Source organism: Ursus arctos, unplaced genomic scaffold (assembly GCF_023065955.2).
Source record: "Ursus arctos isolate Adak ecotype North America unplaced genomic scaffold, UrsArc2.0 scaffold_9, whole genome shotgun sequence".
Classification (NCBI taxonomy): Eukaryota; Metazoa; Chordata; class Mammalia; order Carnivora; family Ursidae; genus Ursus; species Ursus arctos.
The window spans coordinates 36,854,755-36,879,878 of record NW_026623111.1 but is presented as its reverse complement, the minus strand read 5'-3'; the positions used below and the strand labels follow the sequence as shown (position 1 = coordinate 36,879,878).

The 25,124-nt window shown below is 38.0% G+C and overlaps 1 protein-coding gene across 3 annotated transcripts in view; it reads left to right on the top strand.

Moving 5' to 3' along the window:
- The first annotated feature begins 7,299 nt into the window (after nt 1–7,299).
- GABRA2 (gamma-aminobutyric acid type A receptor subunit alpha2) overlaps nt 7,300–25,124 on the top strand; it is a 113,500-nt gene continuing 95,675 nt past the window's right edge. For all 3 annotated transcript variants that reach the window (XM_026508830.3, XM_026508829.3, XM_026508828.3), the window contains exons 1-2: nt 7,300–7,370; nt 9,946–10,061. In XM_026508830.3, the coding sequence (XP_026364615.2) occupies nt 7,300–7,370; nt 9,946–10,061 (187 nt within the window). The remainder of the gene's footprint in view (nt 7,371–9,945; nt 10,062–25,124) is intronic.

Below are 25,124 nucleotides of genomic sequence, written 5' to 3'. Positions count from 1 at the left end.
TGTGGGTGTTGAGAAAAAGAGTCTAGAATGACTCCCAGTTTTCAGGATTTGGGTGGGGGGATGGTGGTAAGATAGAGAACATTAGAGGAGACAATTTCTGAGGAAAAAAACACGTCTACTGGGGATACACAGTGAGCTGTTAGAGATCTTAGAGACTTTCCAGGAGATATTATAGCCAAGACTGCCCAAGGTCATGCCATTTTTAACTCTGGTACCAAAGCTCCCAATTTGTATTCCAAAGCGCTTAACTCTACGAAGAAATCAGCGATTATTGATTGTGCGTCTCTGAGCAAGTTCCTTTGGCAAATACAAAGAGGTCTCTAGCAAGGAGAAATGATCTACATATTATTATTTAAAATAATTTGATATCCATAATTAATTTGCCATGGCATTATTCACTTTTTCTTAGAAATAATTGGTTTCTATTTTCCCTTTCATATCTCTTTGACTGACCATGAAATACTCATAGCCTGATTGTATTTTTCATTTATTTCTTCACAATACATATACTCTCTCTTCTTCTCAAGATGGAACAGTTTTGATGTTAAAAATAATGATATTGAAATATTTCTTCATTTGGGACCAATCTTAGCCCACTTGAAATGTATGTAAATGGGCCCAAATTAGGTCCTGGATTCCCTCTTTTCTCTGATTTTGTTCTTGTTATTGGCTGCCTCAGCATAATTTTACCTGTTATTATTCGGAAAGTATCCGTAAAAACTAGAAATTTTTTCATTCTGGACATAAACTTTTCCTGGTCCTGGGAGTTCGTAGGTGGCTTTTTTGTGCCATAGAAAGTCCTTAATTATGTTCATAATAATAATCCATTTATTAATTGTTATATGGGAACAACTCGATTTATAAATTGTTAATTAAATGTAAAACTCCCTGTGTTGAATTTTTTTTTTAAGGTTTTATTTATTTATTTATTTGACAGAGAGAGAGGCAGCAAGAGAGGGAACACAAGCAGGGGGAGTGGGAGAGGGAGAAGCAGGCTTCGTGCAGAGCAGGGAGCCGATGTGGGGCTTGATGTGGGGCTCAATGTGAGGCTGATGTGGGGCTGATGTGGGGATCGATCCCAGAACGCCAGGATCATGACCTGAGCCAAAGGCAGACGCTTAATGACTAAGCCACCCAGGCACCCCTGCATTCTTTTTCTTAAGCTGTGTGTTACTCCTTAGTCAAGATAGTATTGTTTGGGAAACATTTAAAAGTTTTTAGAGTATATGTATAAGCCTGGGCCATTAATTTGTTTGCAATTAATAGCATATGTTACTTCATGCTTTCTGAGGGTAGGGACCATGTCTTAATCATCGTTATATCCAGAGTGGTACCTAAAGAGTGTCTTGTAAATTGCAGACACTCAGTAAGACTTGTTGAATGAATATATGGCTGTTATTCACAGATTTACACTACCTTCATAACACTAACACATTAACAGTTAAATATCTCATCCAAAGCTTCAATGGTGAGACTGCACATAAGAAGTTAGAAGTTTGGCTGCCATGGAGTAACATAGAGGCAATATAGTATAGTAGTTAAGCGTGGAGACTATGGAGCCATATTGCTGGGTTCTACTCCTGGCTCTACCAGTAGGAGACCTTGAGCCAGATTAAGCTTTCTGTGCCTCAAATTTCTCACCAGTGAAATGGGAATAATAAAAACCTAATCTTTACTTGTGAAGGTTAAGTAAATTAATACATGCAAAATATTTGGAATGGGGTCTATTTTCTTATACAAGTGAGGACGTTACAGGTTTATTTTTATTATTTCCATTACTATGATTATTATTTACAAATCACGCCTACAGGCAAAGGTGGCCAGTCATGTAGCATCAAGAAATGCAGAGTATATTTTTGTTTTGCATTACTGGAATATTATCTTTGTTTTAGGAAGTAGTTCAATACCTTGGAAATAAATTTTATCTATAATTTTATGAAAAGAAGGCAAAAGGATTTCCTTACAAATTACTCTTTATAAGTGTTTGATGTAAGTAGTCTTCAAAATCTCAGAAACCACCAGGATATCCTGAATGCATGATATATTTGATTTGCAAGTTAGATAAGGATTTGCAAAATTACTTTATAAACAGACTTACTCTGTTTGAAGAAGGTAATATGCATAGTTCATCCAAGCTAGTGTACATGATATATTTAGTTCTAATGAAATGTGACCTAAATACATTAATGTAACAGAGTAGTTTTGGAATTATTTGTTTATAAGGCTAGATATGCCCACCTTCCAGCTGTTTCTTCTTTCAAAAGCTTCGAGTCTAGCGGACATATTAGAACCATCCATCTAAATTCAACTCCCAGGAAAAATGGAGCTTAACCACTCCACGGTTATGACCAATTGGGTACTTGTTCTAGTTTTTGTTTGTTTACTTGTTTTGTTTTTAATCATAATGTAGTGAATATATGAGAACAGACTTGCACTCCAAGAAACTTTGAAATTAGTAAAGCATTCTGGGGAAAAATATAGAATAATATTTAATTCTGTGAAAACAGGAAAATGTATGCTTTAGTTCTTAATTTTTCACAAATTTATGTTCTCATTCGAATGGATGACTCAGATGGGATGTGCAGTTAAAGTGTATATAAGTTTATTATATAGAATACATGCTGATATTTTAAAATTGTAAATACAGTGAAAGGCTATTTCTGTTGAATTCTTGTACTTCTCTTCAAAGTAAATAAAAATCACTATGATTAAATTATGTTATTGAGGCTAAATGCACTTTGTAGAGATGTATTATATAAATGTTATCCTCATTAAAGTCCTTATGCCTATTTTTATTAGTTCAGATATCTGTCTTTCTACAGATAAATGTCTGTATATCTGTATGCATGCATGTGTGTATATAATATATATAATGTATGTATATATTATATGTAATATACACATATTACTGTATAGAACGTTAAGATTTATGAGGTCTCCTAGGGCATATAGAGTAGTAGTTCCCTGGAACAGTAGTGATAAGTCTATATGGCTGGGCCCTAAAAAGGGAAGTTCTCCAAAACATCTGTTCCAAAAACAACAACAACAACAACAAAAAAAGTCTTATAATGAATTTTAAAAATGTGCGATATTGTAAGATATCTATCAGGAAAGAAAAGTCAGAAAAAGCCAAGATCTCCCCAATTCCTTGTCTTTCTTTTATTCTTGTTCTTCATATGGAAATGTTCTTAGAGCCTAGGGTGTTAAGGATAAGGAATTTATAAGAAGTGACCCCCACCCCCCACCTCCCAATCCGATTTGTGGGAGAGTAATCCAAACAAATTCAAACAGAAGGTTTTGCACTGCCCTAGCCTGGGCAGAAACAAATTTAGATTTACTGGCAACCAATTAGTTGTCAATTCTTTTCTACAGGACTGGTTGCCTTAGGACATGCTCCAAAAGGAGTGGGTAGGAAGAGCTTAGTCACAACCTACCCAGGCTGGCTCTCAAATCACAGGCAGTGCACCGTGCTCCATCACAGAGAGAGAAGAAAGAAATCAGACTGGATTTGTCGGGTATTTGTGGAAGCTGGATGATCCTCGAAGATATTTGGCTGGACTAGCAACACAGTGAAATATCAGTATAGATAAAGCAATAAAAGTAAAGGTCCACTGCCTGCAATAAGTTTTTCTGATTTCCATTTCCTTTAATGTACTTTGAAGTCAAATCACAGCTACCCAACTTCAATAACATTGCAAAACATTTTGTGGGGAAGAACTAAAAAGTATGGTTTATAATGAATTATTGGAATCTAGTTTTTACTGAAGTCTGTCTCAACTAAGTACATACCCAAATCTATAGATTGTTTGAACATAATAGTTAAAAAAAATGGTGAAAATCATCCCAAATAGCTCGAACTTTGTGCAATTCCAGGTAAATGGGCCATATGACAATGAGATTACAAATTTATTAAGGGTGCTAATGGGAAAGCCTAATTTTTTTTTAGAACACATCATTCAAATAGATACAAATTTTGAGGTAAAACAAACAAACCTAAAATCGATAATTCAGCATTAGAATCCAGAAAAAAAAAACCTACATTGGTAAATATGAAAATAATCTATGAAAATAATCTATGAGGGTATTTACAAAAATTGTGACATTCATAAAAGAGTAATTTTGTGGAGCAGAAAGTTAAGGTTGGGAAGAAACCATGAGCTGTTCAACTTCCATGATCAAAATATAAACAATTTAGTAGTAATATAAATGGCACTGATAGAGATCTTAATGAAGACTGACTCACAGAAATGGAAAATAGGAAATTACAGTAGGAAGTAAAGTGTTCACACCAAGTAGAAGATGTTTAGATTCCCTAGCTGCAAGGTTTTAAATGGCATGCTTTTTATCTTTGTGAATTTCAATTAGACTCTGCAATGGGCAAGTCAGGAAGGGAATATTAATGATGGAGGAGAAGGCTGGGTGGTGTTCCATTCTTCACAGAGCCAGCTAAATAGGAGAGCAAATGTTTGTTTAGGTTGTAGCATATTAAATGCTCATTCAGAAAGTGGTGATTAATAGGTTAAAAAGAACAGCTTGAAATATTTACAATGTAAAGGTTTTACTCTCCTCACATAATCTTCAAAGCAAAGCTAAAATTTACTGTAGATTAGCAGTGTCTGTTGTTATGAAAACTGCACCATCTAGGAAAAACATCTGAATTTTTGGTTCATAACTAACGAAATTGAAGTGTTTGGCACATATTGACTCTGAATGTAATATGAGAAAAACATATCAGCATACTTATCTTTTCCCCCTTTTAAAGTGTCTAACGTTTATAACAACTTCTTGAAGAGCTAAACACCTGCTCTGCTTTGCCTTAGTAGGATGTGCATAACATTCTGTCTTATGTGCAGTACAAAAAGAAAAATGTCTTTCTCTCTCTCTTTTTTTCTGTTCAAGTTGGACATTTGGATTTTATCTTCTCAGATAAAATAGAAGAGAAATGAGACAGATCAAACACAATACTGAAAGTGTACTATGGGAGTGGAATTACAACAGGTCCCTTTACCAGCGAAAACCCTACATGGGGAAAACCTCAAACCCTGCGAGACTGCGTCTCCTATCCGCCCCGCCCCCCGACCCCCGCCCCAAGAATTGCAGAGACAGTAGAAGCACAGCTTGTACCTTTTTGCTGGGGTGGGGTGGGTGCGGGGGTGCGGGATGTAAACTTTTTTAGAGCTTTGTTGATTGAGTTTGATCACGTAGGGAGGACGCCCGTTAAAAGACGTTGGGGAAAAGAATTGCCCAGAGGGAGCGGGAGGTTTCCCAAGGTGCATAATCTGCAAATGGACTTCGCTGACCCGTTGGAGGGAAGTCTCCAGCCCTCAGAGCTCTGAGGGGAAATTGGTCCTGATTGCAGAAGTGTGAAGGAATGAGTGGTATATCAAGAGGGCTCAGGAAATCAAAGAAACTTCCTGCTGTCTGATTCCACGCAACATGCGTTGAACTTGATCCTGCGTGGATGCGCTGATGACTAAGTCGAGGCTGATTAGAGTCCCCTCGCCCTCCAGCGGGAGTGGTACCTCTTTACCTCTCCTCAGCAGCCACGTAGCTCCGGAGCCAGGGGATGTTGGGGGGCGGGCGGCAGGGCGAGGCCCCAGGGATCTACGGCCGCACATTCACACTGCGTTTCCTACTCCGCACCAACACCCACCGGCAGCCTTCCCCCCCCCCCCACGCCAGGAACCTCGGGGGCTCGGGGGAGCACCGGCGGGCTGCGGCCGGGAGCAGTCCGGGGCGGCGCGTGGGCTCCGCTCCTCCGGCGGGGCGTGGGCGCGGGGAGCAGCGCTCGGGGCGCACGGGGGAGCTTGCAGCCGCCCGGGGCTGTGCCGCCGCAGGTGCCCGGCGGGGGGCGGGCGGTTACCCTGGATCCGGGCGGGGGTGGGGGTCCCTGCGTTCCCGGGAACCTCATTAGCCCTCCTCCCGGGCCTGGCTCCTCCTCCTCCAGGCGTGGGGCTCGTGCCCGCCACAGCCTGCGCGCACCGCGCCTCGGCTCGCGTCCCCCCCCACCCCGCCCGCTCCTGCCAACGCTTCCCCTCCTCCTCTTCCTCCTCCTCCGCCCATCACCGCCACTACGGACGCCTTTGCCTCCATCTACTCCTCACACCGTGGCCGCCGCTCTCCGCGCTCCCCTCCGGCTTCCACCAGCCCATCGCTCCCCGCTCGCTCGGCTGCTGCAGTCGCGCGCTCTCTCTCTCTCTCACTCGCGCTCTCTCTCGCTCTCCCTCAAGTTTCCTATCTCCTCAGATCAGGGCAAAGGGAAGAAAACACCCGATTCTGCTTGCTGTTTCAGGTAAGGTCGCACACGTCGGTCCCAGCAGGGACCCCTTCCCATTTGCCTTTGCCTCGGGTGCATGCCTTGTCTCCCCCACCACACTCTCCGATGCTCCCTGAAACCCAGGAGGTTCAGGTCGCCTCCTCCTCCCCAGCACATTTAAAAAAATAATTTCGATACTCATCACCAGAAGCGTATCTGCAACTACAATAAGATCCGAGACGCCCGCCCTCCCGCCCGGCAGGCGGCACGTTAGCCTGGCTCTTTTATAGTCTTCAACTTTGCACAGTGTGATTGCCGCTGCCTGCCTGCCGCGGCTGGATCCGGGAGCCTCGCGCTCGGGCTCGGATTGTGGTCCTCGGCTCCGGAACAGCTGTCAAACGCGTCGTTTCGCAGCAGTTGATCCGAACCCGGCTGCCTCCAAGACGTGGTCTTGGGCAAACTGCAGGGGCAGGGAGGGAGGTTCTTTTCTTTTCTATTATTTTAGAGGGAGTGAAGAAGTGAAGACGTGAGGACTGCAGTTCACTGTAATGAAAAGAATAATCGAAAAAGTGGGCTGGCCGCCCCTTGCTTTTCCCGCTGGGGTTGCGGGGGTGGCCTTGGTTGAGGAGGTTGTGGCACCAAGTACCCATCTCTCCTACCCCTTTTCACTCTCCCCTCCGACCCATTCTCTTCTTGAGCTCCTATGTCAGTTCAGGGTCCCGTGTGTTATTATTACGTGTGTGTGAGCACAAAACAGTTTGCTGACGATGGGGCTGGGGGAAGTTCCTGGCAGAGCAAAGTCTGATTATTTGGTCATCTTGCTGTCAAAAGAAAAAAAGAAAGACAAGACAACACCCCCCCCCGCACCTCCTCCACCCCCACCCCCCATCATCACACCCTACACTCGCTCCGCTGGAATAATTCTGTAGCTTTAACTCCAGTTCTCAATTGGATTGACATTCTTTGGGGCTATTTGGATGGTGGTACTGAATGTAATTTTAAGTGTATTTTATTTTTCTTCCATGGCTTTACAAAGAGCGGCAATGAAGACGAAATTAAACACCTACAACATGCAGTTGCTGCTTCTTGTTTTCTTGGTGTGGGACCCAGCCAGGTGAGACATTTATTTATTGTATTTGACTTTTTAAATTCAGGGTAACGGTGTGTTTCTTGAATGCTATCAATGCTGAGGTGGCCTTTGAGAAGCTGAAGTATTTTGAAGAGTCCACTCGAATGAAAAAAAGAGGTTGTATCAGGAAATTGAACTATGAAGTGGCAGAGGCTATAAAAAGTTCACTGCTTCTTGTTTTTAATGATAAAAAACAAAAGTGATCAGAAACATTTTCTTAAAAAAAAAAAAAGAAAGAAAGAAAAGAAAATCTCAAGAGAAAAGACTTATCTTTTGAATGGCATATTCTTGCAAGGAATGGAAGTGGTTAAGTTATATGTGTTTATAACACCAAGATTCAGTAAAATAGCCAACAGTTTTTCTTTAAGCCAAACAAAAGCACAAGCTAAAATGATTTGATTAACTTTTTTTCCCTTCCTTCTTTTTTTTTCTTCTTTCTTTCTTTCATCTTCCCTTTTTTAATGGTCTAGGCTCTCTTCAGTCAAGTAGAAAACCCAGAGGATGTGTGAGTCTTTAACCTCTAGGTGGAGGTAGTACACAACTTCACAACCACAAACAATAAAACAAAAGCTTGATTTATTAATCCACTTTTCGTATTAGTGATTTAGAGATCTTTTATTCCTAAAATGGTTACTGTCATAAACAGTACTTATTTTAAACATGTAACTAAGTTTGTTTTGCCTATGTTCTACAAACATGAAATTGATTTTTATTGCTTTCAGTAACGTCTTAATGGTAGTCTTTTCTGATTTTTATCATCACTTGGGCATTTTTTATTTATTGTCTAAATTTAGGATATGGTTTTCAAAATATTAGAGGACTTGAAATATAAGAGTTATAAGAATGTTCATGTAACCATTCCTTTGAAAAATAATGTCTTTATTATATTTTTATTTCCTTTTTAATTTTTCATTTTCCTGTCCAAGTAATTGTCAAAGTATGAAAATACTTTCTAGAATTGAGAAGAAATCTCTTTATGAGGCTTATTTTTAATTGGAAAATAGCTCCTCATTTAACATCTTAATATTGAATTTAGAAAAAAATATGACATGTGATCAAATAACACTTTTCAGTGAAAACCTCTATGTGGAACTTTATGATTATTGTAGTGATTGGTTTTAAAATTAGCTTAAGGTAATATAGAAACTTTTGATGATGGAGTTTTGATGAACTAATTTGCTTACGTAATTTTTAAATGTTTACCTTTGTATCAGTGTTTTAATATTTTCTCTGCCCTCAAGACAATATTTGTTTGAAGTTGGTTACCAGTTTTTTAATGTATCGTGACTATTTTTAGTTACTAGCTGTGTAATCATTTAAATGCAAATGGACTCTGTCAGTGATATTTTATACAATACACCTTGCTCAGAATGCAATCACATATAATCTTTGATTTTAAGGGAGTGAACACACCACGGTCAATTAGTAATCATTGAAGATCCTCAGTGCTTAACCATATTTCCCTCTACTAGTTTTCTGTTCTATATTTGACCAGTAATGCTCATGCCAGTATTTTATTCTATTATATAAATGATTCTTTTTTGGGGCCAGTAATTTAAATCTCTGAATCATTCTAGGGGGAAAAAATGGCAGGGAAAAGGGACATTCTGTTTTATGCATCCAGTTGCTGCTGCACCAAATTGCTGGATGTCACAAAATCAGGTCTCTGGCTTTCTGATGGAGAAATAATGGAGAAAATCACTGTTTCTAACCCTTTTCTGATGATATTTTAAGACCATTTGTTCTTTCCGCAAATTTATCACGCACACACACAAAAGTGGCGAGGCATTTTAATCTTCAGGCAACCCCTATTGCTCTCCTCAGAGACCAGTCAGGAGGGGTACTCCTCCAAGGCTGTGTGCAGCCCTGTGTGTGTTCCTGTTCCTTTGAGAGCCCACCTCCACCGCCTGGCTACAGTGGAGCCTGGAATACAGCCAGTGGAGTTTCCCTGATGTCTATATTGCACTTGGCCATTGGGTGGAGGTATACCCAAAGTAAGGAAATAATCTTGGTTTAAAAGAGAAAAATGACATAAAGGGGAAAAAAAAGGCATTTATGAGGAAGATAGAGACATTTTCTGCCTCCAGGGAGACGATTTATTTTCCAATTAATATTCAGAGCACTGAAGTATTATTTTAGGAGCCGTTTTGGTTATTGTACCTTTCTTACTGCAGAATAACATTACTAATAGTGTCTGCATGTGATCATCTACAGTCATAATAGATTCTAGAGGATGGCTTTTAGACAAAATGAATATTCTACACTGAATGCTAAGTGGTAGAAACCTGAAATAATTTTGACATCAAACTTTCTGATAATCTTGTATTTAGTGTCCATTTTCAACAACATGTTTATCTCCTCCACAGATATGCTGGTATTTATAAAAGTGATAAAAGGAGAAAATGGGTGGCCCTAATAGCTTCGAGAGGCTTAGAATTCAAACCAAGGAAGAAGAGCATGCTGGCACTTGTACAACACACATATGTATATGTGTGTAAGTGTATATGTATATATATACATATATATATATATATATCATCTTGTAAAATTGTCTGTTTAGGATGGTGCTGGCTAACATCCAAGAAGATGAGGCTAAAAATAACATTACCATCTTTACAAGAATTCTAGACAGACTTCTGGATGGTTACGATAATCGGCTTAGACCAGGACTGGGAGGTAAAAGTAGTTTTCCTTTTTTTAAACTCTCACGAAATAATGCTTTTAAAAGTTATGAGTAATATTAATATTCTAATACATTTCATATATGAATGCATGTATTAAAAAACATAAATAATAGAACGTAAGGTATATGAAATAAATGTTCCTTTTACGCATGCACAATGTACTTAACATAAGTTTTAAGAATGCCTAAAGTCATATGGAGCCTAGACTTCCTGCATGAAGAGTTCTTAAGTTAGTTTATTTATAATTTTTCAAACTTAAAGTATATTACAATGAAACATTACTGGGCAGCTATGCTTGTATAGTATCTTCACATTTTACAGATGCCTATTTTCACAGCAGTATAGATACGAAGAATTGAGACACATTAAAAAAAGTATCTGGGTTGTATTTCAACAAATACACAGTTTAGGATCCTATGATGCTATTTCTTTACACATACATATGATGTTTCTAAAATGCAGCACTGGTTTGGCATTCTTGAAACTTTCAAAGACATTTTAGCTATACATTAGCTCTAGGCCTAAATTTACTGGACTGTGGCATAGCTTGATTTCAAATTTAAATATTAATTTTCAGCTCAGAAAAACAAATCTGTTTTTATCCATAAAAATAAAGGAAATTAGGCTTGGCCAAAATGTTAATTTTTAAAATATGTATAATTTTAATTATCCTCTAATTATCCTTAGCTAGGTGATACCAAGGAAATTAGGTGAAGGTAAAGTAGATTAAGGTGTGCAATTCCTAAAGGATTCTGAATCAAAATGTTGTTACTCATCAATTATAACATGACATATATATTTCCATACATACATTTATCACATGTATGTTATACTTATTTGGATGTTTGGTTTAACCAGTAATTAAAAATTAAGAAAAAATAGTTGAACAATTGATACTAATAAAGATTTATATAATTAGCCAGGTTATTACTGGCAACTTTGTAATATGAAATTGCTTACAAAGATGTGTATTGACTAAATGCCTAGATATTTATGTAAATACTTTCTTTGAAAAATGTAGGTGGTGGTTAATTCTATGTATATTTCCCAGTGTATGGTTTGGAGTGTCCAGGACTCAGAAAAAGTCAGAAAAAGACCCAACTTGTTAAATAATATGCCATTTAATGCTGTTAGTTTTTACTGGAATCCCTGAGAGGTATCTCTCACTTTAAGATAAGTACAGGGACGAATAATATTAAAAAACATGGCCCATTGTATCATTCAGAGAAAAGTCCATTGCTTAATATACACTTCGTTTTCTAAAAGGAAAAACTAAAAGGAAAATAATATTTCTTCAGTAATTAATATTTCTAATGAGCATGTATGTAAGGAACCACTCTCTGATTCCTGATGTGACAATGAGCCATTGCCAAACTCATACCGTAGAAGTGTGCCTAGCATAAATCTGTCATCATTCATGATAGTGGTTTAAGAGGTAGTTTGCACTAAGGCAGATAGTTTTCCTAAGTCATAGATTTTATTTTTTATTTTTTATTTTTATTTTTATTTTTTTAAGATTTTATTTATTTATTTGACAGAGACAGAGATAGCCAGCAAGAGAGGGAACACAAGCAGGGGGAGTGGGAGAGGAAGAAGCAGGCTCATAGCAGAGGAGCCTGATGTGGGGCTCGATCCCATAACGCCGGGATCACGCCCTGAGCCGAAGGCAGACGCTTAACCGCTGTGCCACCCAGGCGCCCCAGATTTTATTTTTTAAAATAAATAATGTGCTGTCAAGAATCTTAATATTTGAGCTAGACCTTGGGTTTTGTGTCTGGGAGTTTTTAGGGCAAGTACCTACGCTGTCGGTGCGTGCTTGGGGAGTAGAAACTACCTGTTTCAGGACGTGGGTCTTGCCATTTAGCTCTTCATATTTCTTTGGTAATATCTCTTACATTCTTTTTTACTTGCATTGTCGCTGCTCAGATATGGATCCTTGTCACTTTATTTGGGTTAAGTGACTCTTCTTGGCAGGTGTCTTCTTCCCCAGTCCTTCTCTGATATTGCTCGTATGCCAATATTTCCCAGTCGGATGAGTTTTCTTTTATTCTTACAACGCTTTCCACATACCCCTCACTTTTCTTGATCATAGAACTTCAGTGGCTCCCCTTTGCCTTCGGCAGGTGGCAGGAGTAGAAGAAGGTGGTAGAAGGAATATAGGCCTGGGAGGTCGATAGATCTAGGTGCAATTTCAATTCCATCCACACACGAAGCTGTGTCTTGGCCAGATAATCTCTGTTTCCTTTCATTTACAATGGTCATGATATATCTACCTTTCTGCTTTATAGGGTTGTTGAGAGGATTATATAAACAAAAAGTGTCTACAAAGCTGGTGCCACATAGTAACAATTCAACAAAGATGTAGTTCTTCTTCCTTCCTTAGAGTCCTAATTTGCCAATCAAGGTTTTCTACATTCTGTTTCTGGGGCTTCATTTTTATTTTGCCTTCCCGTTCATCCTGTACTTCAAAGCATTGGTTCTCTGTCTCTTGCTAATCCATTCCTATCTGCTCCCTTGGCCTTTGGTCATATTCTTTCCTTTCCCTGGAAGTATTTTTCTCATCGTCTCTGATGATCGAAACCCTTCCTTTTCTGTAAAGACCACCTCAACACTGGTCCTCTAGTAAAGATCTTTCTTAACTGAATTGAAGCACCCGGATTCAATTTTCTCTCTGTTGAATTTCTTCAGTGGTTGTTGGCTCTATATTTCATTTGGAACTTATTATGTGCTGGTTTGGATTATTTATTACCTTTTTGTGTGTCTCTTGTTACCTTAACAAGATTGTTAGTTCGTGGAGGCAAGATATTGTATCATAAATCCTCTGTGCTCTTAGCAACTGAATATTGATTTGCATATTGTGGCCATCAGGTAAATGTTGATTGCTTGATTAACTTTTCTATGACCAGTTAATCATCTGTAAAATGGGGCTACTTATATTTAGCTGACCTTTTAGTTAGAAGTGTTGAGGCGATAGGTCAGGCATCATGTTGCAGGAAGGTAGTGTGGCTTAGTGAAGACCTACCTAACTTTAGAATGTGGAGATTTAGGTAAAATCCCAGCTCTGGTCCTGAGCAGTCCTGTGACCTTGAAATACTCAGCCTCTCTGGGTCCACATCTGTCATCTATAGAGTGTGATTACTCATACTGTTCTTAAAGCATTTGACGAATATGACATACAATGATATACGCAAAGAATTTAGCACAGTGATATGGTAGAGAGTTAATGAATAACAATGCCTAAAAGACTTTCAAAAACTTTCTAAATTCACTGTTGTAAATTTAAATTATTATGATTACTTCTGCATCCCAAATTCTTAGCCTACATGTTCATATGTTATTTCAAATAGAAAGTCCAAGGAAATTACTTGCATCATTATGTCCCAGAAATTAATAAGAAGGAAAAAATGAGTTTGATTCGATTTTAATATATCAAGCTGAACATCTCTATTGATGAAAAATCTGGATAATTAATCTCAATTATTATTTTCTTTCCTTTATAACTTTAAAATGAGTATATAGGAAAGAGCAATCAGTTTTGGATTACGAGTTAGAAAAATTGTTCTTTTTCTCCTGGCTCTACCACTTACTAGATTTTACCCTAGCCAAGTTGCTTAGGCATTCTGACTCTTGGTATTTTCTTTGGGAAAATGGCAATAATGGTATTTTATCTTGAAAGGAGGAGAGTAAATTGAGATTCATATATATGATAAGGATTATATGAAACATTGAGCAATAAAATTTTAAGATATTTTATGATTAATAATAGAGTCTCTTTAAAATTTAAGTTACGTCATGCCACTCAACTGCTCAAAATTCTGCAATCATTTCTACTTCACTCAGAATAAAAATCAGGTTCCTTGTGGTGGTCTCCAAGGCCCTGCATGATCTGACTCCTTATTCTTTCTTTGACCTCCCCTCATACAACTCACCTTGCTAACACTGCTGCAGTCACATTGGCTTCCTTTTTGTTCTTTGAACACACCAGGATATTCCTTAGAGCTTTTTCCCTGGCTGTTCCCACTTCCCTGGATATCCTTTGATCTCACCTTCTCAATGAGGCCTATCCTGACCAACCAAATAAATACTATAACCTGTCCGCCTCTTGATAATTCTGATCCCTTGTACACACCTTCATTTTTTTCTTTTTTCCTTAATACTTATTATCCTTTAATATTTAAGATAATCTATTTCTTTATCACTGTTATGTCGATTGCTTATTTTTGTCTCTTTTGCTAGAATGTAGGCTCACTGAAGTCAGGGATTTGTGTCTGTTTTGTTGCTTGATTCACTGATGCATCATCTATCCCAAGCATCTAGAACAATACCTGGCATATAGTAAGCTCTCACATATTTCTGGAATGAATTTTAATTTAACTTTAATTTAATTTAATTTAATTTAATTTAATTTAATTTAATTTAATTTTTACTGTGCTATCATGAAAAGAATTGACTATAGAACTTACCTGATCCTTAAATCAGTGGAGCAGTTATCATTTAATTAACACACTGAACTTCTCCTGTTAGCATCAGCATATTTTAGGCTGACATCTTGGTGAATTAGAGCTATTATTACACCAGTTACTCAAATCCTGACTTAATGTTAACCATGATTCTGCCTTGAACTTTGTGATTTTGGGTGATTCATTTATCCCATCTGTGACTTAATTTACACATCTGTGAAATGGCAGGAGAGGATCTACTCATTCTATTTAAATCTCACAAGGATACCACGTGGTTAAAGTAAGTTAAAATTCTTGAGAGATCGTAGTGTGAAATACAATTGATAAGCATTAGTATTGTCAGGAATATGAAAAGGATTATTCCAGAAGAACATCTTAGGAGGCAGTGTCCTTTGAAAACATGCCAAGAAAATACTGGTATGTCTTGTGCATTTGGTAGGCTTACATCTTTGTGAGTCTGGAAACCTGAGATGGGCTTGCCTTGATATCTTATCTACCAAGACCATGCATTTAGATCACCTAGAACTAATAACTGGATTAATTTTTCCTCTTGTCTTCATTTTAGTCATTAGAACTAACAATTTGGAGTATCACGCATGGATTTTTACATTCCATAAGAGGCTTTCAAATTGTTATAAATAACAATTTATAAATAAAATTTGTAAATAAAAAGAGCAGCATTTGTTTTTTGGACCAATTTTGTGGGGTCATTGGAAAAATGAATGTGTAGACAGGTCTCGTACATTTATGACAGCTAACATCCACAGTGCTCAACAGTGACAACTATTAGAAATGACAAGGCTTGGTATCTAAATTATAGATTCAATCTGGAAAACCTAGATTGAGCACCATGCTTAACTGCATTTTGAAAAGCTCTTTCGAGGAGGTCGTCCAGATAGATTTTTTTCCTTCCATGCTCTTGTTTTATACTCTGAAATCTTGAAGAAACTTTATGCTTAAATCCATGAAAAACATGATGTCAGATCATAGGCTTGGGGTCTGAGTGTCAGTTTCCAAGTTCGTTCTTGGATATTTATCTTCAGGCTGTAGAGAGATAGATGACAACACATTTCTATGAATTTTACTGCTCTCAAATTTATAAAAATAAAATATAGTCTATTCAATGAGAGAAATTAATATAGAAAAATCTGATCCCTCCCAGAACCTAAGAGGAATTCTGACCTCAAAATAGCATGATATTACTGTATAAAGTAACGCTTAAGGTCAGTGCCTCTGGATACCAGCACCTTTGGATTTGAATTCTGTTGCCACCGTATGATAACTACAGAACTTTCAGCATGCTACTCAATCTCTCCTTGCTTTGGTGTTTTATTTGTAAAATGGGAGTAAAAATATGTGACTTACTGGTTTGTTGGGGATGTAATTTTTTTTTTTTTTTGACATCTTAATCCTTTGGACAGGGTATGGCAAGCAGAGTAGGAACGCAATACACGTAAGCGTTAATGCTGCTGCTTTGGCATTAGAATGCAATAGAGAGCATCACCCAGTGGTTCGCTTAATGTATAAAAGCTATGACTTTTTAAAAAAATGATAAATTTGTAGTACACATAACCCAGTTTTATTTTTTTAAAAAGATTTATTGTTTTGAGATAGAAGGAGAGAGAGAGAAGGAATATGAGAGGGAGGGGCAGAGGGAGAGGGAGAGAGAGAAACTTAAGCAGAGTCCACACTGAGCGGGGAGCTCGACTCGGGGCTCGATCTCAGTACGCTGAGATTACGACCTGAGCTGAAAGCAAGAGCGGGATGCTTAACTGACCACACCACCCAGGGGCCCCCGCATAACCCAGTTTTAAAGAAAGGAGAGATTGTATATTTCTCATGCAATTAGTTTCATTTTGTAGACACACCTTTGTATGTGTACAGAATCTCTGAAAACAAAGGTAGTCACCAAAGAAGTATGACATATGGGTTGCTCTTTATAATTATTATCATGACATGCAATAATTTGGTATCATCAATTCATGGTAATAAATTTGCCTTTGGGAGAAAAGATATAGTTACAGAATAAAACTTTAGTCTGTGACATTAATGATGATTTGAGGGACATAAAACCAAAAGCGTGTCCATCAACCTTACCTGGGATTGTGCCAGGTACTTGAGTGGCAAAAACTCTGGGTCTTGCAGCAACAGAGTATGTGCCCGATGCTTGAAGGTGTCTTTTGAGATGATGGGTGATGGAGGCAATGGACTAATAGAACATACAAAGAATAGTCTGAGATCTCTACATGCTATTAGAAATGGAGGGGGGAGTGGGTTGCAAGATGAGCAGGAAAAGAGACATTGAGTGTTACGAAGTTCTGGTCTCAGATGGAGGCAGGGTAAACTCCAGGACTGGGGACCCCCCCCTCTCCGTAAAGCTGTGAAGTTTGGCATTCTGCTCCTCTTTCAGAGTCTGTGGTTGGGGCTGATGTTCGCAAAGAGGCCCGAGGCAGCTGAGAATATCATCTCCCTTCCCTTTCTGACTCAGCCTTCTGGGGCTCCCTGCAGTGTCTGGAGTAGGCTAACCTTCAGAATAAGCTGTAGTAGGCAAAAGAAGATTTCAGAGCCTTTTTACGCTCTCGGCCACTGTCTTCTTCGCCCACTTGAGTTTGCCTAAAGGTCACAGGGAAAGCTGCATTTGATTATTTCATGAGTGAGAAAATGGAAATAAGTTGGGGAGATTTCACACAAGTGTGCAAAAGAGCTTTTCATAAAAGTGTAAAGGATCATTATCATTTGTCATTTCCTGTCTATTTAAAATTATTTTGTGGGAGGTACAAAAGATAAAAAGCAGAGAGGTACTGGCTGCTTGAAGTGGGGTGCTTTGGGGAGGCTGGAAACTCTGGGTCTGACCTCCAGAAATCGGTTCCTTCAGTTTTGTCTGGGACCTGTTGTACTACTCTCCCTCTGGCATGGAGATAATATGGGCTTCATCACAGTGCGAGCTCGCTTAAACTAGAAGCATGGTAATGTTATGTACAGTTTTCTGGATTCTTTTTGATATTTTGATGCAAGAACGTCGTAGCATTTCTGCACACCCTCTCTAACGCTGTGTTGCTTGTTCACTCCCTGTCAGAGAATGGCACTAAGACAGGCTTCTTCAGAAATGGTTAGATTGAGGTAGTTTGCAGAATTCTTTCTCAGTTTGTTGTATGAACTTGTGCACAGCTTGTGATTTACTTTACAGGAAAAGCAGACTGGATACATGGCAGCAAGGGTATGCATTACATTAGATGGTGGCATTTTCCTCCCAAACAGCATCTCTCCGGCAGAATTCAAGGTGACATCATTGAAATGCGTGACCAAGAGAATACTACTCATGTTTTCATAAAGTAACGCTAACACTTTGTTTTCACCTTAAAAAATACTTGATTAGCCATTTTTTCTCTCAATCATTGCTGCTAGAAAAGCATTGCCCTCGGTCTTAATTCTGAGGGATTATTATTTTTGTTTTTTCAGGCACAAGCATGCTTCACTCACTGTGTTTTCTGGCTAGCATTTAAGCTCAGGTGCAATCAGCGTTTCTCTTTTTACCCCCTTAACACAGTGGATAAATTGGACCATAGGCATGACCAATCCATTTGTTTTAGTGTTATTTTTTGATTGCTACAGCTCAATCATATTGTAGAAATCTATATTGGTAGTGGAGATGGCCAAGTGAACAGCTTGGCCAGTCAGCAATTCATTACTTTTCATTGTGTTAACATGCAAAGAGTCAAATTAAATTATTCTAGTATTCTGTTTCTTAGCACATGTCTATTGAAGGCTTATGATTTCCAGACATTCTGCAGAATATAAAGATGTGTACATGGTGTGTTATTGGTCTCTGGTGATTGAAGTCCCTCGGAAGGCAGATAAGGTAGATACGCTATGATTCTCAAAATAACTTGAAATATTACAACATACATTTTAAGAACATGTTATTGAAGTTTTGAGAAGAATTCACTTTTCTTGTACCATATAACCAGAGTTGGCCAAGTTCTGTATCTATAATCATGGTTCATGCATTCAACTATTTCTTATTAAGGGCCAGTTATTTGCTGAGTCTTATTTTAAATGCTGGAAATATTTTGATGTATAAGACCCAGACTTTGCAGAAATTCATATCACACCATATTTTGGTTCTTTCTGCCTTTCAAGTGTCCTAGACATTGACTTCTTCCTTTTCTCCTTAATTAAAAATACCATATAACCACCCTATGTTTTCTTTATTGAATGTTATTGATTGTCTTTTCTCATAACGGGAAGAGTGAATTTTGGTTTATTTACTGTCAGCCTGAGAGTTTTATCTGTAGGGGAGTATGACATTCAGAGAGCGTGTCTTTTTGGGTCTGTAGCAGAGGTGTTGAGGGTTAAGTGTAGTATTCTTAGAGTCCAGTTGAAGCTTCTAGACATTTCTCGTTCTCTTTTTAAAGAAATTTTTTTGCCTTATTTTAAGTTCTTTTGAGCCAGAGATGCGTTCAATAATAACTAGACATTCCTTGTGAAATAAAAGAAATAAATTACATGATGTGGAATGTAATGAGTATTAAGTTTATTTCTTTTGAATTTTTAATGGTCTTGACACCATAAAGAATTCTGAAAACTTGTTTTTAACTTGAAATATGTCATCCTTTGAGGTACAGATCTTATCATTTAAAAGTAATGTATAAGAATAAATTAATGTTTAAATCTAAACATATTTCATATAGAAGTTCACCATATCAAGGGTATCACTTATGATGAGATGTAAATCTCTCAAATTCTCCATAGTTTTTTGCATTTTAAGAAACTTTGATTAAGTAATAGTTTTGATATCTTTGTATGTTTTTATTAGACCTTTGCAAAAAATAAAAAACTAGTATATAGAAAATATGAACCCATCTCCATCTTAGTTTGACGTAAGTTATGATGTCAATTTTTATTTTGTCTTTCTTATGTTCCTTCTTGTTTATTTCAATATTTAAAACATGTTAAAACAAAAGAAAAAATTTTCCCATAAAATTAAAAAAATAGTACTATTATAAGAACATAATTTTAAGAAGTATCTTTATTAGCATTCGGGATGTTAGTTTTTTTCCTCTTTTTTTTTTTTTCCTAGGGGAAAGAATGCAAAATGTAGCACAAAGATTGTTCCAGGAACATGTGTGGTGACATTCTTTCTGCATAAACGTATTTCAAATTCTTGGAGGATATGTTTAGTTAGGACATTGCTAATTTGATTTAAAACACAATAAAAGAAAACGTATGGCTCTTCTTCTGATATAGTACCCACAGGAAAATATATGTCAAAAAGAAGATACTGCTATTTCAACTATTTTGTGGAGACAGTTAGTAAATTGTAACAGATTTTAGGGATATTTCAGGACTATGATATAATGAGTAGTACAATTGGATTTTGTTTCTGAATAAAAGAGTAGAGTTATGTCACAAGATTAAAGAAGGGTGAAGAAAGGATAAAAATTATAAATGTCTTTTCATAGCATTCCCAAACCTGTATTTAGACTGTTTTGTGGGGATACCTATGGTATCTTAGTAAGTATTAGGGAGATATTTGACTTTTATTAAGAAAGTAGAAGGCTTGGGTGCTTTTAGAATGGTATGTGTTAAAAGATTTCTGGGACAGAAAAGATCTCCAGACTTGAATTGGAGGAGTGATTTGGAGAGGAGGAGGGACGTCAAGGGGGACTTTTAGAAAAGGATTAAAAAAGAAATAAAAAAGAGAGAAGTCCACTTTACCTCTAATTACTCATAAGAAGATTTTAGCTTTTGAAGCAGAAGATGCTGAGTTACTACCTAGATATTTGGGTTGGAGAGTCCAAATGCATTCAATTATATGAACTCTCTAGAAGCCTTTACAATAGAAATTAACCAAATCAGCCGTAGTCAGAAAATAGGGTAAATGGAACAAATTCATTTTTGTTACCACGATTACATAAACTCTCCAGTTTCTCAAGAAAGGAAACAGTGGGCTAAAATGCCAGCCAGGTTTACATGGAAGATTAAAATGTGGATACCAAGAGAGAGGGAGGCTTAATTAAAAGAAAATGGAATCACAAGGCTGGTATTCAGGTCGGGTAGAGGAGAATATGGGAGGGTAGACTTAATTAGTTATCTAGGGCATGTAAGAGGATAATCATCAAAGCAAAAAATGTGAGGCTGACGACTGTGCTTTGTAAAATAGCAAAAGAATCATCCAACATGTATTGGAGGAAAAGAAACTGTAGACCCTTAAGAGAGTAAGTGGGGTGGCTTGAGGTGATGAAAATGTCACAAAGGAATGGGAGTGAATGTAGAGCCATTTTAAAGGAAGTCATCATTGGAGCACTCCTGGGAGAACAGCAAGTCCCTTGATAACTAAAAATTAAAACTAAGTATTCTTTCATCGTCTTGAGTAGCTTCTGCCTTAATAATGATAACAGAATTGCAGGATCAAAGATAACTAACAAGAAACTATATATAGAACCATATGACTAGTAGTGCTTATATTAAAGTATGTCGGCATTTAAAATAGATTAAATGTAAAAAAAAAATGACTCATTATTCTTAAAACATACAAAATCAAGTAATAGTGTCTGAATTCTTAAAGGACCAGGCAGATAAAGTAGTGAGGAGAGTATCTGTAGCAGAATTCTTTTCAACGGTCTTTCTTTCAAGATTCCCAGATAATCTGAAGGGCTCTTGAAGATGTTTTTGGCTGCCGCCAAACTGATGGTATGACTCATAACTTCAGTAGGCAGGGTGGGTCATTTAGGATTTACATTATTATCTGTGAAATACGGGGCTGATGAGAGGTCCCATGGGACCCAGTTGCTGACTCAGAGATGTGTACACTTCGATGCAGTTCTGCTTGTTACGCTGGTGCTGCCTGCCTTCATCACTCTCCTTTGACTGCTGCCACGCCCGATCTAGACTTTGTCGTTTTTGGTGGCAGCTTCTAATATAGGCGTCTTACTGTCAGACATCTGATTGCCACCAGGTGCAGAGAGCAGCTGCACTTCCTGCCGCTGTTGCTCTGCCTTGGAACAGCTGGGAGGTTAAGCAAAACCTATCAGCAGATACGGAAAGTGGGCAGGTGCATGTTTAAGTGAGTGGATATGAAAGTTAGTGGGGTGGAAAGCACATGTCTCTTCAAATCCCTTCCTTTTAGGGAACTGTGTTGTCGTCTGTCATTTCTATGATTTTCCCCACCTGGTCGGAGAGCGTGGTGTAACACTTTACCTACTTCTGTTTGAGGACATTAGAAGAGGATATAGTAATGCCAAGTGGCTTTTTATAGTGCAAGTTTGATTCCAGTTGGAAATATAGGCGGGAGCAAGCATTGGAATAACAATAAAATATAGGTGAAGGAATGTTATCATAGCCTATATCCATTAGGGATGTGTTTGTCAGAAACGAACAGAAAAACCTATTGACAGTGATCTCAATGGGGGTCAGTTTTTCTCACAAAAAAAGGTCTGTAGGCAGGTGGTTTCAAATGAAGACTGAGCTCTTACATGATGGCATCAAACTTCAGGAACCCAAACTGTTTTTATTTTCCCACTTCCTCTTCCTTAGCATTGGCTTTTGTCCTTAATGCTGTCACCTCATGATCTCAAAATGGCTGCTGCAGCTCCAGCTATGATGTCCACAGTACAGGCTGGAATAAAAGGAAAGGATGGCACTAGCTCTGTTACTTCCTTTCATTTGAAAAATAAACCTTCCCAGCTCTTGCAGCTGATTTCCACATTTATCTCATAGCTATTCCAAGCTAAGAGAGCATCTGGGAAAATTGGAGATCTATTAGAAAGAAGGAAGATGCATTTGATATTCAGTAGGCTTCTAGCAATGCCTGTCACATCTTACTGATGCTAATGGAAAAATTACTTAATTTCTTTGTGCCTCAATTTCCTGCTCTGTAAAATGGATAATATTAGTTCCAATGGTTAGTTTAGATTTATCTGAAGTATTTAAAACTTTAATTTGCATATGAATAACCTGGATAGTGATTGTCAAGATGCAGATTTTGATTCTGTCTGTGACTGTGGAGCTCAAGATGCTGCCTTTGTAACAAACCCCCAGGTGATACCAATGTGGCTGGTCCTGGGGCTACACTTTAAGTAGCCAGGAGGTACTCAGCTAAGGCTACCATGTTGTACAACCCTCAGGGGCCTCTGTAAAGAATACAGTGCAATGGAGAGGTTCTTTGAGTGCTCACGAAGTGGTGGTGGTGTTATTATTATTATTGTTATTACTACTACTACTACTATTAGTCATGGTTTACTCTGACAATTACGAATTCATAATTTCTGTTTCTAAAGGTTGTGGTGATAAACCTTATTTTGACCACAGCATAATCATACATAAATTTATTCCTTATAACGTGCTTTTACAACATTGCTAGTAAATATTAGATTGACCATTAATTCCTGTGAATATGCTGCATATTTTTTAATTTAGTTATCACTAAATTAACACTCTAATGCTACCATATTCTGTAAAGAAGAACATATCCCTGTAAAACGGAAAACACTAATCTCTGATAATGCCATGGTGGAATCTGAACTCTGCTTGATTAAGATGTGTTGGAGATTGCAGCTCTTACTAGTTGTGGCAAAAATAATATTGACATGAATGTTGTAAAATAAACTAGTATAAGTAATTGATGATAAGAAATGAATTTAATCCTTAAATATAGTATTGTGGTAAATAAAATTTTGCCACATGTGTAATCTCCACGGTAGAAAAATAATAGAGCTCTCTTCTTGTATTTTCTATTTCAGATGCTTCAAAATTTTCTTTTTAGGCAGATAAAAAATGTGATTTCCTTAAAATGTATTATACACGGCTTATATTCGAGTGCCTGCCAGAGACCAGATTATAAACCTGGAGGATCCTAAATTCTTAAAGAACTGATTTTATTTTAATTTTAAAAACACTAAGAGGCAAAGGGCCTTTGCTATGATCAGAAGAGTCTGTGATGGCAAAGCAGTGTATAAAAGCATGAAAACCATTATTTATGTGAAAAACCCCTTTGTTTTTATAAAAGCTCTATGACCTTGAGCAAGCCAGTTAGCATCTCAGTGCCTCAGTTTCTAAAACATGAAGAGGGGGAGACTGTAGCTAAGACCAGCGATGTCCCTTCCATCTAAAATTTCTCTCATCTTTTGTGGCTTATTTCAAGGCAAATAGAGTAGAAAATAAGGTTCTTGGAACAGAAATCTAAAACCAATTTTTTCTTCATTGTAGAGAAATAGAGTATGGGCCTGAATCGAAGCAAGCAGAATTAGGCGGCTGAACCTCTAAAGTCTGGCCTGCCAAGGAAAGTACAAAGGCTGTTTGGTCTTCCAACTGCCAGCAATTAGGAGTTTGTACAAAACTAGGTAGTTCCATTGCCTGAAAATTTCAATTAAGAGCTTCTCTTAAAGCTGAGTAAGGTTTGAATACGAAGCGATTGGTACAGTGACGTAGTGATAAACATACAAAATTATACTGACCAACCTCCGTGGTCCTGAACATTGCCCTGCTCTCTTTGTGGAGGTGATGTGAATGACAGCATCTCTTCAGAGCTTACCCTCCGGGACTTCTCGGCTCTGTTTAATATGATAGATCCACCCCCTTATAGATCTACCCCCTCTTGAAACTCGGTTCTGGTAGCTGGGTCTTGGTCTTTTCCCCCTCCTTTATCTGTCTCATTCTTTGGTTTCTCTTCCATCTTCTCTCTTCCTAAATGTGATCCCGTAGGGTCTGTACTTTCAACACCTAAACACGTATCACTTTAATGATTTTCTCAGAACAATCTCATTCAATTCCGTATCCTCAAATATTGACCCATATGTAGATTATCTCTGGTTCTGAAGCTGTTTTCTGGTGTGGATTTGCTTGTCATCTTCCAGGTGAACTCCCTTCTACGACCACCCACGGCTTTCAGGAGCAAGTCCAGAGCACTTAAGGTAGTCTCTGCAGACTCTGGCCTCTGCTCACGTTTCTCTCCTCATTTCTCGCTACTAATCACTACATTGCACCAAGTGGTTTAGACCAACTGTTCTTGTTTCCATTTTTATTTTTTAATACACGTGGCTTTCTGTAACCTTTACACAGACTTTTGCTTCTTTTGGGACATACATTATCCTTTCTTCACGTTCTAGCTTAGATGTCACTACTTTCTAGCCGCCTTACAGGACTGTCACCCTTCCACACACGCGTGCGCGCGCGCACACACACACACACACACACACACACATCTCTGTGGAACAAATCATCCATTACCACATTTGGCATAACATGAGTGTAGTGTTTTGTAACTCTGTGTTCCATCTGTTGGAAACTAAGATCTCTGCAGGCAGAGATCTGTGACTCCTCGTCTCTTGTTCTAGCCCCAGTACCACGTGTAGGAGGTAGGTAGTAACCGTAATGCCTGTCGAATAGATAACAAACTAATGATGAACTGTATCTTTCATATATGAATTTCTTAAACTTCCAGAAACTAAATTCATAATTTTATCACCTAAAACTACTTTTCATCCTGTGGTTCTTAATGGAGTCCATATTTGTCAACCTACAAGGGCTAAAAATCCATTGAGAACAGTTTTTCAAATTCTCTTACTTCTTTCCAGTCTCCTGACTCTAATTCTGCT